This window comes from Carex rostrata, chromosome 3, assembly GCF_964058835.1.
Source record: "Carex rostrata chromosome 3, lpCarRost1.2, whole genome shotgun sequence".
NCBI lineage: Eukaryota > Viridiplantae > Streptophyta > Magnoliopsida > Poales > Cyperaceae > Carex > Carex rostrata.
In genome coordinates, this window is record NC_135920.1 from 6,516,960 (window position 1) to 6,533,537 (window position 16,578).

Here is a 16,578-nt window from a genome sequence, read left to right on the forward strand (position 1 = left end):
CAGCTCCGGCCCTAGTAAACGAAACACACTAACCCCTAGTCTCTCTTCCGATCATCAATCGATCACATTTTACCTTTGCGGCTTTGCCTTTGAAATATCGAATCAATACATACATCAAATCCGAAGAACAGTTAGTCACAAACTAACTAGAAGGAAGAATCGCGTTACTAGGACGGCGAGTCTCTTCCGGTTTAAGCAACATTTCGTTCAAAACCGAAACGGAGCCAGTCGGTTTTGAAAAATCGTGCAGTAATCGAATCGTGGGTTGCCGATAGATAGATTTGCGAAACCATGGTAGCAATGCAGCATTGGGAGTATTGCTCTCGATATGGTAGAAGGTCCTAATTTGAAGTGAGGTACATCACAAACATTTTTTAATAGGGGGGCCTGGCCCCCATTGGCCACCCCCTCGCTCCGTCTCTGCCAATGGATGACGAGTTGGGAGCTGGGGATGATCAGGGATCCGGCTGGCTGGAAGTGAAAAAGGTAGTTGCTTTTCATGTGATTCCGTCTAATTAGACAATTGAAATGTTTCAAATTAGAATACTTGTCAAATTAATTTCTAGTGAAGTTTAGGGAGCCGCTATTGACACTGGATACTGTGCTCTGCACTTTGCGACTTAAATATTATTTATGGACAACTTTGCCTTTATTGATTTATTTGTTTAAAAAATGAATTACTTGCTTACCAAAAATTTCTTTAGTTGGAAAAGAAGGTAACCATGTAAAAAGAAAACAAAACATAGTTGAATTTCTCTATGAAATAAAACCGAAAGAAGGGCAAAGTTGTTAGAGGCACTGGTGTATCATGATTTCTTTTAGTTATGGCATGAAAGAGCTTGACCATAGAACATGGTGGATTTAAAGTTCCACAGACAAATACCTGACATTTTGATTATTTTTTTTTTACCAGAAGCTGAGATCCAGCACAAAACACTCTTTGCAAAGGTCAACTGGTGGCTCAGTTCAAAGAACTCAGGAATTACCACCGCTTATTGATGCCATGAGTAATAAAAGAACCACTGAATTGCATGACAAGCAGACATTTCCAACTGAAACAGCTGGTTCTTCAGCTCAGAGTACCTTGAAAGAGAGGAGCGAATTACATGAAGAGGACACAGTGTTAGAATGCAAGAAGAGCAAATTGCACGAAGAGGTTGCGGTGTTAGAGAGCAAAGCTGAATCACATGACAATGTGATAATTGGGGAAGGCGGATGTGAGAATGATTTTAAAGTGGCTTCTTTTGTACTGAACGACCAATGTGATGGGAGTGATTATGCTTTGGTATCACAAAATAAAACTGAGCAATCTAATAATGAAGATTTACCACTAAAAGGATGTGAAGATTCTATCGAAATATGCAGAGAAGAAATTAGCAAAGCAATGGATGGCAATGAAAGCATTTCTTCTGATAATCTAAAGGAATCTTCTGAAGTACAAGGAGAAGAACATGCAAAAGCCGTTGATGCTAAGATTGTTGGTGAGCTCAATTCTGAGAACACACTAGTCTCTGACAAGCCTGAGAATACTCCCTCAGGCAGTTCTAGATTGCCTGCTATTAGCACTCTGACTTTGGAAGGTGAAGCTGGCGAGAGCAAGGAAAGGTTCAGGCAGAGGCTTTGGTGCTTCCTTTTTGAAAATCTGAATAGGGCAGTAGATGAGATGTATCTATTGTGTGAATTGGAGTGTGACATGGAGCAGATTGATGAGGCTATACTTGTTCTAGAAGAAGCCATGTCAGATTTCAGAGAGCTGAAATGTAGAGTAGAAGGTTTTAACAGTACCAAGAAGTTGGCTTCTGGCAAATTGAAAGATGGAATGCTGATGCCTGTAAAGGCTGATCATCGGAGGCCGCATGCTCTCTCTTGGGAGGTAATATTTAAACCTTGTAATTAGGTGTGCGCCTACGCACAAGCACACAATACCAAAAGTTTACATAAAACATATAGTGCATTTTTAAGTCTTCCTTAGTACTTACATGATCACTGAATAGATTATATTTTGCTCTAAATCCAGCTACCCAGAAGATGTATTAGTTAATAATTGTGAATTTTGAGAGTAAGCAAACATTGCGACATTCTTCTAAAAGTTTTTGATTGTTATGTATGACTTCATACAGATCTTAATAGTATATAAATTATTATTATGTTTATATGCGTGCATGTGTGCGTGTTCGATCCTTACACTCGAGCAACTTTTTATACATTTGGTAAAGAGGGGGGATCACTTACAATTCTTTATTTTGACAATTATGGCAATCTTCAAAATAAAGCTTAAATTTGAAATCTAATATTATATGCATGGTCTATATTATCCACATATTATGTCTATAAAAAATGATGAGATTTTGTGCATATTTCACCGTGCATCGAGTGACTTGGAACTTCACAGTTCAAAATTAACAGTCCTTGATGTATCATGAAACAATACTTAAATTACATGAAATTCGATTGTTAGGTTATCTATATGCCCAATTACTTACCTATGGATTTACTTTTTCAATTTTCAATTTTATTTGCACTTTTTTTAAAATCCATTGACAACCTTGACAAAATAGCCATTGTCAACTGATCCCTCCTCTTTGATAAAACTATGCAGGTTAGGCGAATGACTACTACACCCCAGAAGGCGGAGATACTCTCTTCATCTCTAGAGGCTTTTAAAAAAATTCAAGTAGAACTGGGGAGAAAGCATTCTGGTATAAGTGCTGGGGAATTGATGCCATCAAACTCTGCTTATGCTGCATCATCAAGCAGTAAGGATACTACAAGATTAGAAAAACAGACCAAACCTGGGGAGCCGGATCAGAGGAAGCCTACGATGGAGAAACAAAGCAAGGATAATACCAGGCAAGGCAGGTCGCCAGTGTTGCACAACCCATGTGCAGCTGTTCAAAGCACACATTCATCCACTCCCTTAAGAAGCAGGAGGGAACCACTAGAACCAATTACAGAAACTGAGAAAACTGTGCCTCCTAGAAGGAACAAAGACATGCCTGAGAATAAGCAAGAAAAACAGAATCCCATGCCTTGGAAATCGATGGATGCTTGGAAGGAGAAAAGAAACTGGGAGGACATACTCAAGTCTCCAGTTCGCAACTCTTCCCGTGTCTCGCACTCTCCTGGGATTGGCCGAAGAGCCAATGAGCGTGCTCGGGTGTTGCATGATAAGCTCATGTCTCCAGAGAAGAAGAAAAGAACGGCTGTAGATATGAAGAGAGAAGCAGAGGAGAAACATGCAAGGGCGACTCGGATCAGAAACCAGCTGGAAAGCGAGCGGGTCCAGAGGCTCCAGCGTACATCTGAGAAACTGAATCGAGTAAATGAGTGGCAAACTGTGCGCAGCTTGAAGCTTCGTGAGGTGATGACTGCACGCCAGCAACGCGGAGAGTCTCGCCATGAGGCTTATCTTGCCCAGGTAACAACCAAATGGCCTTAGTAATTGAATTTTGTTTATAATTAACTGAAATTGTTAAACTTGTGTAGTAAACATGATCAAGGCTGGCAATCTAAAAAAATTTATAATCAATAGCTCTATATAACTTCTGTGTTCCAAATTTTTATGACTGGTACATGTTATTTTAAAAATCACTAAATGCCTAAGTATAATTGTTCTGGGGAAGGTGAAAGATACAGCATCCCAACTTGTTTAGACTGCTTTAAATAAGCTTGATTTTATTTTGTATATACAAGAGTAAAGTTGGGCAACTGTACAGGTGGCGAGGAGGGCCGGTGATGAAAGCAACAAAGTGAATGAGGTCCGCTTCATCACCTCACTGAACGAGGAGAACAAAAAGCTGATTTTGAGACAAAAACTGCACGACTCTGAGATGCGACGAGCAGAAAAACTTCAGGTGATAAAGATCAAACAAAAGGAGGATAGCGCAAGAGAGGAAGCTGTGTTAGAGCGTAGACGGCTTCTAGAAGCTGAGAAACTGCAAAGGCTTGCAGAGACACAGCGTAAGAAAGAGGAGGCTCAAGTGAGGAGAGAAGAAGAGCGCAAGGCCTCTAGTGCGGCAAGAGAAGCACGTGCTGTGGAACAGCTTAGGAGGAAAGAGATACGGGCCAAGGCCCAGCAAGAGGAGGCTGAACTCTTGGCACAAAGGCTAGCTGAAAAGCTTAGAGAAAGCGAACAAAGGCGCAGATATTATCTTGAGCAAATACGTGAGAGGGCCTCTATGGATTTCAGAGACCAGTCATCTCCCCTTCAGCGTCGCTCTTTGAACAAGGACGGGTCAGTTAAGTCTGTCTTGAACAAAATTTCTGAAGAGTGCTGCAATGTGCCACCTGGAGAAGTTTCATTAAAAGTGGGAAATAATGAGACAAATCAGCAACCGTTGAAAAGGAGGATCAAGAAGATCCGTCAGGGCCTGATGGCATTGAAGCATGATTTTGTGGAGCCAACACTCGGGGGTGATAGTATGGGGATCGGGTACAGAGCTGCAGCAAGTGCTGCCAAAGCTAAGATTGGTAGATGGCTTCAGGAACTCCAGAGACTCCGGCAAGCTAGGAAGGAAGGGGCTGCTAGTATAGGATTAATAATTGCTGATATAGTCAAGGTACTAATATTTAATTTTTAAAATTTGGATGAATTGGGTTCCATGTGAGCATGCAACTATAAATTTAATGTAACGCTGAGTGTAAGTTCCAAAAGATTTATCCAAAAAAAATTTAGGGAAAATATATCTGAGAAAATGTCATAACATGGTGTCATTTTTTTTATTCAATGGAATCTTGCTAGTATTTGCAAAAGAGCTCATTCATCATTGGAGAAATTTAAATGCCACCATTACTTGGGCTTCACAAAAATAGCATTCTTTTCATTGATGATGTTAAAGGAATTCTAATGCATTATGATTTGCTAATAATTGCTGGACAATGTGGCCTTTTTGTAAAGTTTGTCGCAATTTATTTAACTGTAGCATGTATTTGTTCTTTTCCTAATATTATGCAAAAGACTTATCATGAAAACTATTATAGCAAATACATTCTGAAAGGAAGCATTATTTTTTTATAGGAAAAGATCTAAGTATTTTTAATTTTTTGCATTTTTTTGGCTAATCAGATTGACATACTTGACATACATATGCATGAAAACAGTACTTAGAAGGGAGGGATCTTGAGTTGCATGCATCTCGCCAAGCTGGCATGCTAGACTTCATCTCTTCTGCTCTGCCTGCATCTCACACTTCAAAACCAGAAGCTTGTCAAGTGACACTTTACCTATTGCGGCTTCTAAGAACTCTTCTTTCACTTCCTGCAAACAGAAGCTACTTCCTGGTGCAGAATCTCTTGCCTCCTATTATCCCTATGCTGTCCTCGTCCCTTGAGAAGTACATCAAAGTCGCTGCCGCCTCAAGCAGAAGCTCAACCGAGAACATGGATTCAGTCGCTGAAATCTTGGATGGTTTCTTATGGACCGTTGCTGTGATAATTGGTCATGTAAACAGCGATGAAAAACAAACCCAAATGCAAGATAGTTTGGTCGAGTTAATTGTTGCTTATAAGGTGATTCACCACCTGAGAGACCTGTTTGCACTTTACGATAGACCTCAGGTAGAAGGTTCCCCATTCCCTTCATCTATTCTCTTTGGTTTGAACCTCTTGGCAGTGTTAACATCTAGAGACTCACCTGGAGCCTTCTCCATTATTGATTGGGAGTCGTGTAAACTCAACACATCCCGGGGCTATTCCATACTTCAAAAACTTGAGTATTTAGATTCTCAAGAGATTCAAGCTTTAGGTGAAGCTGCCAAAACTGAAGCTAACTCAACAACCGAGGAATGCAAAGGAGAGAAAATTGACAGTTCTGATGGTGTGGCAAACTCTGATTTAGCTTTTATTTTGGCTCCGAAGGATGAGGACATTGCTGAAAGTTCTCAAGAGATGAACAAGGTGACTGATACATTTGCAATGGTGACTGATAATGCAGCCAGAGGGAACAAAATCAACTTGAAGCAACCAGTTCTGCTTGTGCTCTCTGCTATTGTTGAGACGGGCCTTGTTTGTCTCCCGTCATTGTTAACAGCCGTACTGCTTCAGGCAAACAATAAGTTATCATCTGAACAGGTATGGACTCGATATTTAATCTTAGAAAACAATACTGCCATAGTCTAAATGATTTCTTATACTTGTATTGCTACATATTATTTCTTGTGTTAGTTGTTCTATTTGATACGTGTCTTTTGCAATAATTCTAGGTAGATTTTTTATTCAGATTATACTTGCTTGATAGAATTATGGAGCTGATTTCTTGTTGGCCCGATAGTTCTGATATTTGTTCATGTTCATTTGTGATTTCTTTCAGTCTTCGCTTGTGCTTCCATCAAATTTTGAGGAGGTGGCAACTGGTGTTCTGAAAGTTCTAAACAATCTAGCCTGCTTGGATATGACTGTTCTACAATGCATGTTGGTAAGTGACACCTTTACAGGAGACTATTATTGTCATGATATTTCTTTTTCCTTTGATTGAGAAAGTTCTGACAATCATCCCCTTCATTACAGGCTAGACCAGATCTTAAGATGGAATTCTTTCATCTGATTAGCTTTCTTCTGACTCATTGTACAAACAAATGGAGAACTGCTAATGATCAGGTAATTGTAGATAAGCATGCAACAGGTAGGTGTCAGGTCGTGTTCAGGTAGGTCAGTAGTTTGTATTAAAGGAATGAAACTCAGGCTGTTGGACCTGATCCAATAGACCGGTATAGATGCGACCAAACATGTCAAGTGTGGAACCATTAGGTAGGTCTAAACTAGGTTTCATTGGGCAACCTAATAAGGAGGCATGCACAAGTCGTCATTGTCTACAGTTTGTGTTTAGTCGTTTGGGTAATCGGATGTTTTATTTTTCTGTTTATATATTTTATTATAAAATATGGTCAGTTGGGGGCTTCAGCATTATTTTTATATTTAAACAACATATAAAATAAAGTGAATCTGACTTTACACACCAGAGGTCAACAAATTGTTTAAGATACCATATGATTTAGTTGAACTGCTTGGTCCTGGTGAAAAATTGCCAACCTGATTTGCAATCACCATCTTGCTTGTTAAACTGTAATTAAATGTCCTCCAGTATAATTAACTACAGGGATAGTGCAAAAGGTATTACTGATGCTTCGCTGGTTCAAAATAATATAGATATTCAAATATCGATAAGTAATACAGCAGTGCAATTCTTGATAATGCTAATTAATTTTTGAAATTTTCTGTTCTAGGTTGGTTTGCTGCTGCTCGAAGCACTGTTGCTCCTTGGATATTTTGCTTTATTCCATCCAGGAAATCAAGCAGTCCTTCGCTGGGGAAAGAGTCCGACCATACTACACAAGGTGAGACTTCCACTATGTATTACTCCAAAAGAAGAGTACTTCCTTGGAAGTTGACTCATATTATTTTTTCTCCTAAAAAGGTGTGCGATCTTCCGTTCGTATTTTTCACCGACCCAGAACTGACACCAGTTCTGGCAGGAACGCTAGTGTCTGCCTGCTTTGGTTCTGACCAAAATAGAGGTGTGGTGCTACAAGAACTCAGCACAGAGATGCTTCTCACAGTGCTTAAATCATGCAAGCAGGGGTTATTAGACTCGCCACCTCTGTTTAGTTCAACAATGAACCAGCCAAGTGATGCCAGTCAGATGTTACCAGAAGTAAAACCTTCCCCTGCTGAGGTTCCTATAATTAGACAAAGTCGTAGAGCCCCTCGAACTCTGGCGGGGAAAGGTGGCACTTCAGCCAGTGTTAGGCTTAGCAGAGCAAAGGTCCAAAGAGATGGACGAGTAACCAGGGCTTGTGATGAGTGGGCCCTCAAGCATGCCTTTCCAGCATCAGAGCCTTCGGTATCTTTTTTGTTGCACCGTCGGTTTCCTATTGCTTTCTTGGATAAGGCCGAAGACTTTTTCTCTAAGGAAGCTTGATACACACTCTAAATACTTCTTGGGTGCAGCATGAACTCAATAATGATTGCTGCATATCTACACATTATGCTCATTGAAAGCGCTTGGTTCATTTTGGATTTAACAAGGGCTAGACAAATAATTGGTTTTTTTGAGGCTTCATGCAGTACTACTGTTTTGTTGCCATAAGAAATGAGCTAAAGTTTCCCATAATACGGACATCTTTTTTCACATTTTCTTTTGTTTTGGTAATGTCAATTGTACTAATCTGAAGTATAACCATAACATTGTAACTTATTTTGAGTATAGATGAAACAATTGTGCTTTTACTGTTCTAACAAAGGAGGTAATCTCTGTTTCTCCCTGCTCTGTCCCATGTTTGCTCAGTTGAGTATAGTGGATGGGGTGGGTCGGTGGGTGAGTGCAATATCTCAAAATGGGTGTATGTGAAGTTCTTAGGTATACGATTAAGTAAATATTCTAAATTATCATCTCTATCCTTCGCTCGATTAGTTTCTCTCTCAAGTAGGCTGAAGTTTGTTGAGACTTATGGCACTTATTTTGTAGAATAAGAAATATTTTGAAAATTCAGAGAAGTACAAACAGGGTTATTAGCAAGTATTTCATTTGATATATTCCTACCAATTCAGGAAAGAACAAACAGAGTTTAGATCCGGACTGTCCGGTCTGCTTTGGCAAAGATATTAAAGGGCCCCCGTGCATTTCATCTAGGGTCGGATTGGTCCAGATTCTAATCAAATCGTTGGGATCCAAACTCAAAATTTTAGTTACTTCAGGGGATCCGGACTGCGGAGAATGGCAAAAAAAAGTATGAGAATGTTGAGGACACTTTTGGAGATTTCCATTTCTTTCATTTATTAACACTTTATAATATAGTAATATAGTAAGATTTTATTCAGAATTAATCAAATATTGTTATCTTTTTTTTAATCCATTGTTTGTACTTAATTATGTTGCTCCACTATTAAGGACAAATTGACCCGTGCTCTCTTCACTTTATTCAGTTTGGTTATTGTAGGATACATAAATCTGTCAATCATATTAAAATCTTATATTAAAGAACGCTGTACTATTTTATTCTACTATTCAAATAGTTCTCGTTTCAGATTGTTAAGGCACTGGTTGGCATAATTAATAAGGAATCGTAAAAATGATCACGGAACTAATCACTCTATATTGAACAGCAAAATTGGTCATGAACCAATGTAACAGCTTAATTGGCCTTCTCATCTTATTTTGGTAAAATGTTGAACTCACAAAATGTACCTGGGCGCCCGAATTCGTATCGCCTAAGGTAACAGAATATATTTTTTTTTGTTTGGATCTGTACCGTCCAATGAGAATCCGCATGACTATTAAAGCGGCCCCGTGTGTTTCACCTCGGACCGAATTGGCCTGGATTCCGATTGGACAGCTGTGATCCAAACAGAAATATTCTGTTACCTCAGGATATGGATTCCCTGGCGTCCTCAGTAATTAACTAGTCTAGGGAAGTATGGGAATTCATATCACCAACTCAAATTTTGAGTTTAGATCCGAACCGTCCGATCTGCTTGGGCACAAGTATTCAAGAAATCCCGTGCATATTACTTTGGGCAGAATTGGCCCGGATTTTGATCGCACAGTCCATATTTAAACTCAAAAATTGAGCCACCTTGGAAGATCCAGACTGGGAAGTATTGTAGGTGTGGCCACACGTCTAGATTAAATGATAGCATGTAGCATCGCAATCTTAGAGGATGTTTTAACTTGCAATTGTAAATATACAAAAATCAGTAATTCTCTCTCAAATAATATCAAACCATCATCTTTTATCCTGCAATTCATCTTAATTTTACATAACAATAGACGTTATGTCACCACTTGGCTTCACGAGGAGATGAATGCTAAAACTCGGGATATGAAAGTGGAAAGCAAAATTACTGCTATCTTTACAATAATCTCATTTGTTCCTGCATGACTTCTGCATACAAAATTTATATTCACAGCAAGCTAGTATGGGAAATCGATGTGAACAAATGCTGACACCCATATACACAGATTGTCAAAACTTGTAAAACAAATACAGCAAAAAAAAAAAAAAATGGATGGTTCATCCATTGCTCATGCAAAGAGAATTCTGGCTTCAAAGTTGCATGCCTGATAGATATCAGCACGCATCAGATCTATGGGGCCATGATCAAGTGTGTAACGTTCGGGACCAAGGTACACACCCCTCCTCTCCATAAGGGACAAGGCTGCCTCCTTTCCATGTTTCGAAGAGTACAGCTTCAAGTACTCAATATCCTGAATCCAAAAAAAAGAAACAAACCAGTGGATCAGTGAATTGTTTTTAAAGCTTAACCCTGAGAAAGATGCCCCTTCCCACTCATTTGTTTCCATAAACGTAAAATGCATGTGGTAACTGGGATTTGAACCAAAGTCTCCACAACCACAAACTAGAATTCTAACCAAAAAGCTACAAGCATACATTTAGCATTAGCATTTTAAGAGGGAGGGAGAGGGGGATTGGGGGGGTGGGGGGGGAGGCTGGCTTGGCTGTAGATCAGCCCCTGCAAGAATCTATCTAACCAGTTGAGGGTTGAGGAGATAAGATCGGCCAATTCTAACCAGTTCCAAGCTCATAAAACAAAACATAAGCACCATCTATACCGAAGGCCCACCTAGTGATACAGAATACAGTAGTGGTTTTGTACCTGCAAGCCGTTGAGAATGCGCTCTAACCGAACTGAGGCTACAGGCTCATTCGAGGAAGAAAAGACCTCACCAGGATAAAAAAGGACTCCATCACCAGGTGGAAGGCCACGTCTGAAACTTATCTGAGACACATTTTGCAACCAAAAACAGATTGAGCCATACGTTCTGAGAACAATTAATGTGCTGGAAAAAAATTAAAATCATCTTTATGTCGTACCTCTGCACTTGGTATTGTGGCTTTCTCGTAGCAATTAGCACCCCAGTATAGAAAACCAGTCCCACCTTCCTTCCAGACTCGCCACATCACAGCACGATGTTGTGTACCACGCATTCCCAGGTGCCAATTTGGGTGTGGGTCCGTCGGTCCCAAGCATACATAAGTCCACCATTCCTGCATTTTATCAATGATAAAACATATTAAAAAGAAATGACAGCAACAACGTACTAAGCAATAGTGCATTTAGTAATATAGCCACACAGTAATGGTTCTGGAGCTTACTTCACCATTCTCAGGTTGGAGTTCACCAACAATATCTTTCACAATGTCCTCTCTTGAACCAAGAACCCACTCACTACATAATTAAGAAGATATGACAAAGAACAATGTATCAAATGTTTTAAACACAGACACACACACAAAGGAAAGAAAAAAGAAAGAAATATAAAAAGTACCTTGTACAAAATATTTGAGTATGAGGACGAAGAATGCCTGGAACTTTCACAAAAGCCTCAAAATTGTTTGCTGCCAACTCAGCACCACTTGGACCTAAAAGAAACCCATTGGAAAAAAGAATATGAAACCAAAAATGAATCAGTAACAACATCAAATTTGTAACAATAATTGCATAATTGTTTATCCAAATCACAGGCTCACCAGTATAATAGGTCGTCAGAACACGTGCATCAGGTGCATATGCCCTTATCTCGCTTGACATGCTTCGGATCATATCATACTGTTCAAGGTTCACTGGCTGAATTGTGAAAAAAATGCCACCACAATAAACAACAATAGGTCCGAGTTGTGACTCTACTACAAAATAACTAATTATGCAAAAGTAAACTAATTGTCATTCGGAAGAATATGCACACCTCATCCCACAGGTAAAAGTAAGCTTTCTTCCAATGTGGCTTTGATTTTAAGACCTCAACTTCTCTTCTTAATGAATCTTTTGCTGTATCAGTACTGTAGTATATCAACAAGAAAAAAGTTCTCACTAAATTAAAACTTGTTTACAAAACAAGTACGCCAATAATATGTCAAATAACATATTAGATACCAAGTACTTCAAACAATGCTCCATCTATACCAGGAAAGAATGGGCAGATATGGAATAGCATAAGCTGCTAATCTTGGATCAGAATAGTAGCTATCGGCCTTTGGATGGTCAGCTGAAAAGTAAAATAACAACAGGTCTCAAAATCATAAATGACCAGAGCAGCTGCTTAGAACATGTATTAGTCAGGTACTAATGCTGGTACCAGCACAATGCTGGCATGTACAAGACAATAGATTGTGCCAGTAAATATTGAAAATAGAATTATCTTCGACACCCCTTGCTAACATGATATATAACAACTCTATCCCTCCTCTCGCAGATTTTTTAAATATCCTAATGTTACCCTTCTCACCATTACACATAATAGCAAGGATGAGTAGTTTGAGCGTATCTTCAAATGGAGAAGGTAGAGACCAAGAGAGCATGTTTATTGTCGTTAGGAATACATGTAATCACCGATTAGTACTAATGCTTATAATTAATCGAAATCTCATTAGTACCAATGCTTATAATTAATCGAATACATGTTTATTGTCGTTAGGAATACATGTAATCACCGATTAGTACCAATGCTTATAATTAATCTTCAAATGGAGAAGGTAGAGACCAAGGGGTATGCGTTATAAATCTCATTGTGCAGTAGTTCGTGCAATGCCATAATTAATCGAACTTGCAGTACATCCCTTGGAAGTGCTGTCCTTTATTGAACCTTTGTTATAGAGATAATTATAACCTTGAGAAAGAAAAATACCTGGCCATGGGCAAGTATAAGCCAGCACTCGCATGCTTTCACCCCATCTACAAAAGAATGGGCTGATACGGTACTGAAGCAGCCATTCAAAATGCTGGTCTAATGCATCATACCAGCTTTGACTACCATGCTGTAGACAGAAGCGATCCTCGATAACTGTTTCTGATACCTAATCGAAATCAAGGTATAACATACCCTTTGAAGATAAATGGAACATCAAACTACTAGTGTTGTTAACATGACACTCGATTTAAATTCATTTAATTATGAAGAGCATCACAAGCATAATGCGCTAGTAGGCTAGGCAGGAACATCACCATCGAAAATTAGAATCCTCAGTTTTTTCACACACAAAAAAAATAAAAATAAAATAAAGCGGGTTCTATGAATTGTTCCAATCAAAATTTATCTCTGGTGATGTTTGAAAATTCTTAGTTTACCATAACAATATATGCTCATAGCCAAAAAAAACAGTGCATGGATTGGGAATTTACCAGTTGCTTCTTGCAAAATCTGAAAACTAAGAATTTAATTAAAGACAAAAAAAACTATCAATTGACCAATTTTCTATAATTCGCTCAAGGAAAACGGGAGAATGGGAATTATCAATTTCCAGTTCCAAAATGATGCACTGCTAACAAATTGGCTATGGAAGTTACACAAGAACCCAGACTGCCATTGGACTGAGATGTTTCAGCTACTCTATGGGATCCAAGACGTAGCACAACTTGACTCTGACAACAACCAGTCCTTCCTAAAGTCCCTGCAGAGGCTGACATCTTTCTACTCATGTTCTATCGTACCTCACAATGAGGTAACGCGACTCGTATGGTGCTGGACACAACAGGAGCAATTCACAAGTGCATCTGTGTATGCTCTCATGCACCTAAGAGGCATCAGCTGCATCTATCAACAAATTATATGGAAATTGAGGGGCCCTACCAAGGTGAAAACTTTCCTCTGGCTAGTAATACAAGATAGAATTCTGACACAACAGCACCCGTATAAGAGGGAGGGGCTGGAACGCCACACCTGGATGTCAACTGTGCCGTGCCACTCAACTCAAGACAAGAGATCACATCCTCTGATACTGTCCTTACTTGGGAGGATTTTGGAGGGGATTCCAGGGCCATTTCAATATCTCCTGGCCAATAAACATCCTTGACACCATTAACGACATCCAGTGGTCTCAAAGGACTTGTCATCTGCAATGGCCACGCTATGGGGGACAATCTGGGCTGCAGGATGCAGGGTACTCTAGCGAGAGAGAAACAAAAGACCGTTCTCTGACAAGAGCCGAGCTGTGTTACTAATACATGATACTGCTCTTGAAATACAACAATTGTGCCAGAACTGTTAAAAGGCACTTATCATACTCGAGCTTTGGTCCACAGGGGGTCATTGCAAGTTTATTGTTCTTAGCTGGCTGTACAGTTTACTTCTTTATAATGGGATTGTACTAGATACCTAAATTACAAATTTTCACTTCTTTAATACAAATCGTTAGTGGGAAATTCGCCCACCAACCTTAAAAAAAAAACTTTCTACAATGAGGTTTGATTTTTCCTATAGAGGAACGAAGCTGCAAAGCTGTATACACCAAAAAAAAAACACAGACCACAAAAATCCAAAAAATGGCTTGTGAATTATGCAACCTGATAAAACAATACGTCAGACATGAAATAAATATATATTCACTGCAAAAGATCAGAAAGGATACACCAAAAACAGCTGGAAGAGATGGGGTCAACGGGAGAGTGAAGTCCCAGACAGTCACTCCAAATCTTATGGAAATAGAAGTGTTGATAATGTTATCTTCATCCATCTCATCACCGGAAGTGTTATCATCTCTACATTCCTGAAATGTTGGCAGTAGTAGAACTTGCTTCAATGATGATGCGGCAGATTTAGCTCCCTCGACCTAAATTTCAAATTTTCAAAAATCAAAGAAAAGTTGTCATCAAGTTGTGTAAGACTAATACCTTACAAGTGATATGATTAATAATTAAAAAAATGAATTTAGGATGAGTACCGCTTCTTCCAATGGTTTGTCATCCCGTGGCTCAACAACATCAAGGCATGATTTTAATTCTTTGTATAGTCGATACTTTTCATCTTTAGGTAGATATGACATTGCCGATCTGCTTTAAAGTAAAAAAACAAGACAAAATATAAATGCCAGATTACGAATGATTAACTTGCATGAAAAAAAGGATAGAACATGAAAAGAAGCATACTCTGCATCAGGCTTCACCGCAGTTACAATAATCTGACCCTCATATTGGCCAGGTGGTTGGTCATATGGGACAGTTACAGAAACCCAAATAGCAGTGGTTTCTCTGCGCAAGACAAAAGGAGAATGTTAATTAAATATAACATTGGTTAATAATAAATAGAAAAAAAATGTAACCACCATCAAAGGCCATCAAATGCCTGAATCAAATGTTGTTAATAATGAATGTATGCTACCGTAAAATGGTAAATTTTGAGTCAGCACAATGAAATTAAAATACTACCCAGGACGAAGGTTTATCCGGGAAACCGGTACATCAAGAGGTACGAGAGCATCAGGCACGCCTAAGATAGAAACCACACGACGCAGTGTCAAAGATTTCCCAACAACCAACCTGTCATGGAATACATCACAAATCTACACAGAAAAAATAGAAAGATAATCACGCACATTGAAATCCTGGAGTAGAAAAGTGCAAACCTATCTCCAGAGGAAGAGCATAAATCTGTAGATCTAATCTGAACTGCCCCTGCAATGCCTGAACCTGAATTGGCGGACCATGAAACTTTGGGCCGCAAAGCAATCTGAATGCTTTCTCTCTCATTTCTGGCGGCCAGGAGAGCTACCTAGAGGGAAGAAAAATGTTAGACAAGCATTGAAATAAATTTACTTATCAATGCAAAAGAATGTACCAGAAGCAGTGCAAGCAGAGTCTAAGTATGAGAATGTCCAATTAATCAACTCCAACGATACTCAATTAACAGCGTTAGCAGTTAGAAAACCAACTTTAAGAAAGCAAACAAACTAGATGACCAGAAATTAGACCAGCTGATCTAGTAAGCCGTCAGACAGAGCTCAGAGACCAAGATATTCATACATGTATACACATCCTATATTCATATCTACATCTCAAGGGCTATTATCAACTGTTGGATGAACAAAATGACGGCTAGTAAAAAAAATAAGCTCACAGGCTCAAGTGGTCTAGGAACTTCTTGTTGGCCAACATTGGCTGTGCTGGGCATACACCAAACATGCAATAGCTCTGTTGACTGGACCTTTGTAGGGTCAATTTCCCCACTTGTCAGCTGGCTTGGTCCTTCTCTGTCTTGATGCACCCAACCATATGATGTCCCGCCTCCAGCAACACCTTCAACAGGTGGCACATTGAAGTTTTGCATATCTATCCCTGAATTTTGTTTCCAAATCATTGTTATTTGCTGAATTCAATTAATGATCCAGTGTAAAGGATAAATATCTGGTAACTAAATTTTATAATCAGTATCGGAAACAAAATGTGAATGTTTTATTGTTTCACATATAGTCAGTGAACGCCTGGACGCTACGAGGGACGGGAACACTGCATTAGACTCGCGAAAGGAAAATCAGTACAAGAAATCGCAAGTATTACTAAAACGGTAAAACCTGATCGGATATGATGTAACTATCTTTCACTCAAACGCGAAAGAGCAAGCACGCCTGACCGGTTCTTCCCCCGATCGGAAGCTGGCGTACGGCGAGAGAGAAAGAGGAACGATAAATTGCGTAAAAAACAAACCCGATTTGGAGTGAATGAAAGGAAATCTCTACCCTCTTCGTTTTTCCCGCGCGGCTGAGAGAAAGAGCGCTTGGTTGAGGTGCTCCGATCACTTTCTAAATGACGCGATTCGCTTCTCCTCCTTTTTCCGTTTTATATACCTAGCGT

The 16,578-nt window shown here is 39.3% G+C and overlaps 2 protein-coding genes across 6 annotated transcripts; one reads left to right on the forward strand and one right to left on the reverse strand.

The window, feature by feature from the left end:
- On the forward strand, positions 1-8,216 carry LOC144551164 (uncharacterized). 2 transcript variants are annotated; one of them, XM_078299016.1, is made up of 10 exons: positions 21-486; positions 914-1,120; positions 1,157-1,873; positions 2,600-3,418; positions 3,717-4,559; positions 5,101-6,069; positions 6,308-6,412; positions 6,505-6,594; positions 7,221-7,331; positions 7,412-8,216. In XM_078299016.1, exons 1-10 carry the CDS (start codon positions 427-429, stop codon positions 7,913-7,915), a joined length of 4,425 nt encoding a protein of 1,474 aa, XP_078155142.1. In that variant the 5' UTR covers positions 21-426; the 3' UTR covers positions 7,916-8,216. The 2 variants fall into 2 exon arrangements, with proteins under 2 accessions (XP_078155141.1, XP_078155142.1); XM_078299015.1 differs by having other exon boundaries at positions 1-486; positions 914-1,873.
- Positions 8,217-9,819: 1,603 nt separating this feature from the next.
- Positions 9,820-16,578, reverse strand: LOC144551165 (alpha-1,6-mannosyl-glycoprotein 2-beta-N-acetylglucosaminyltransferase). Of its 4 annotated transcripts, XM_078299019.1 has the most exons (17): positions 16,464-16,554; positions 16,299-16,379; positions 15,845-16,062; positions 15,354-15,499; positions 15,157-15,267; positions 14,878-14,979; positions 14,673-14,784; positions 14,361-14,561; positions 12,641-12,809; positions 11,920-12,001; positions 11,702-11,795; positions 11,487-11,583; positions 11,285-11,378; positions 11,112-11,184; positions 10,830-11,003; positions 10,612-10,734; positions 9,820-10,201 (listed from the first exon to the last, which is right to left on the reverse strand). In XM_078299019.1, the coding sequence occupies exons 3-17, from the start codon at positions 16,052-16,054 to the stop codon at positions 10,019-10,021; spliced, it is 1,971 nt and encodes a 656-aa protein (XP_078155145.1). In that variant the 5' UTR covers positions 16,055-16,062; positions 16,299-16,379; positions 16,464-16,554; the 3' UTR covers positions 9,820-10,018. The 4 variants fall into 4 exon arrangements, with proteins under 4 accessions (XP_078155145.1, XP_078155146.1, XP_078155144.1 ...); XM_078299020.1 differs by lacking the exon at positions 16,299-16,379 and having other exon boundaries at positions 14,673-14,781; positions 16,464-16,578; XM_078299018.1 differs by lacking the exon at positions 16,299-16,379 and having other exon boundaries at positions 16,464-16,578.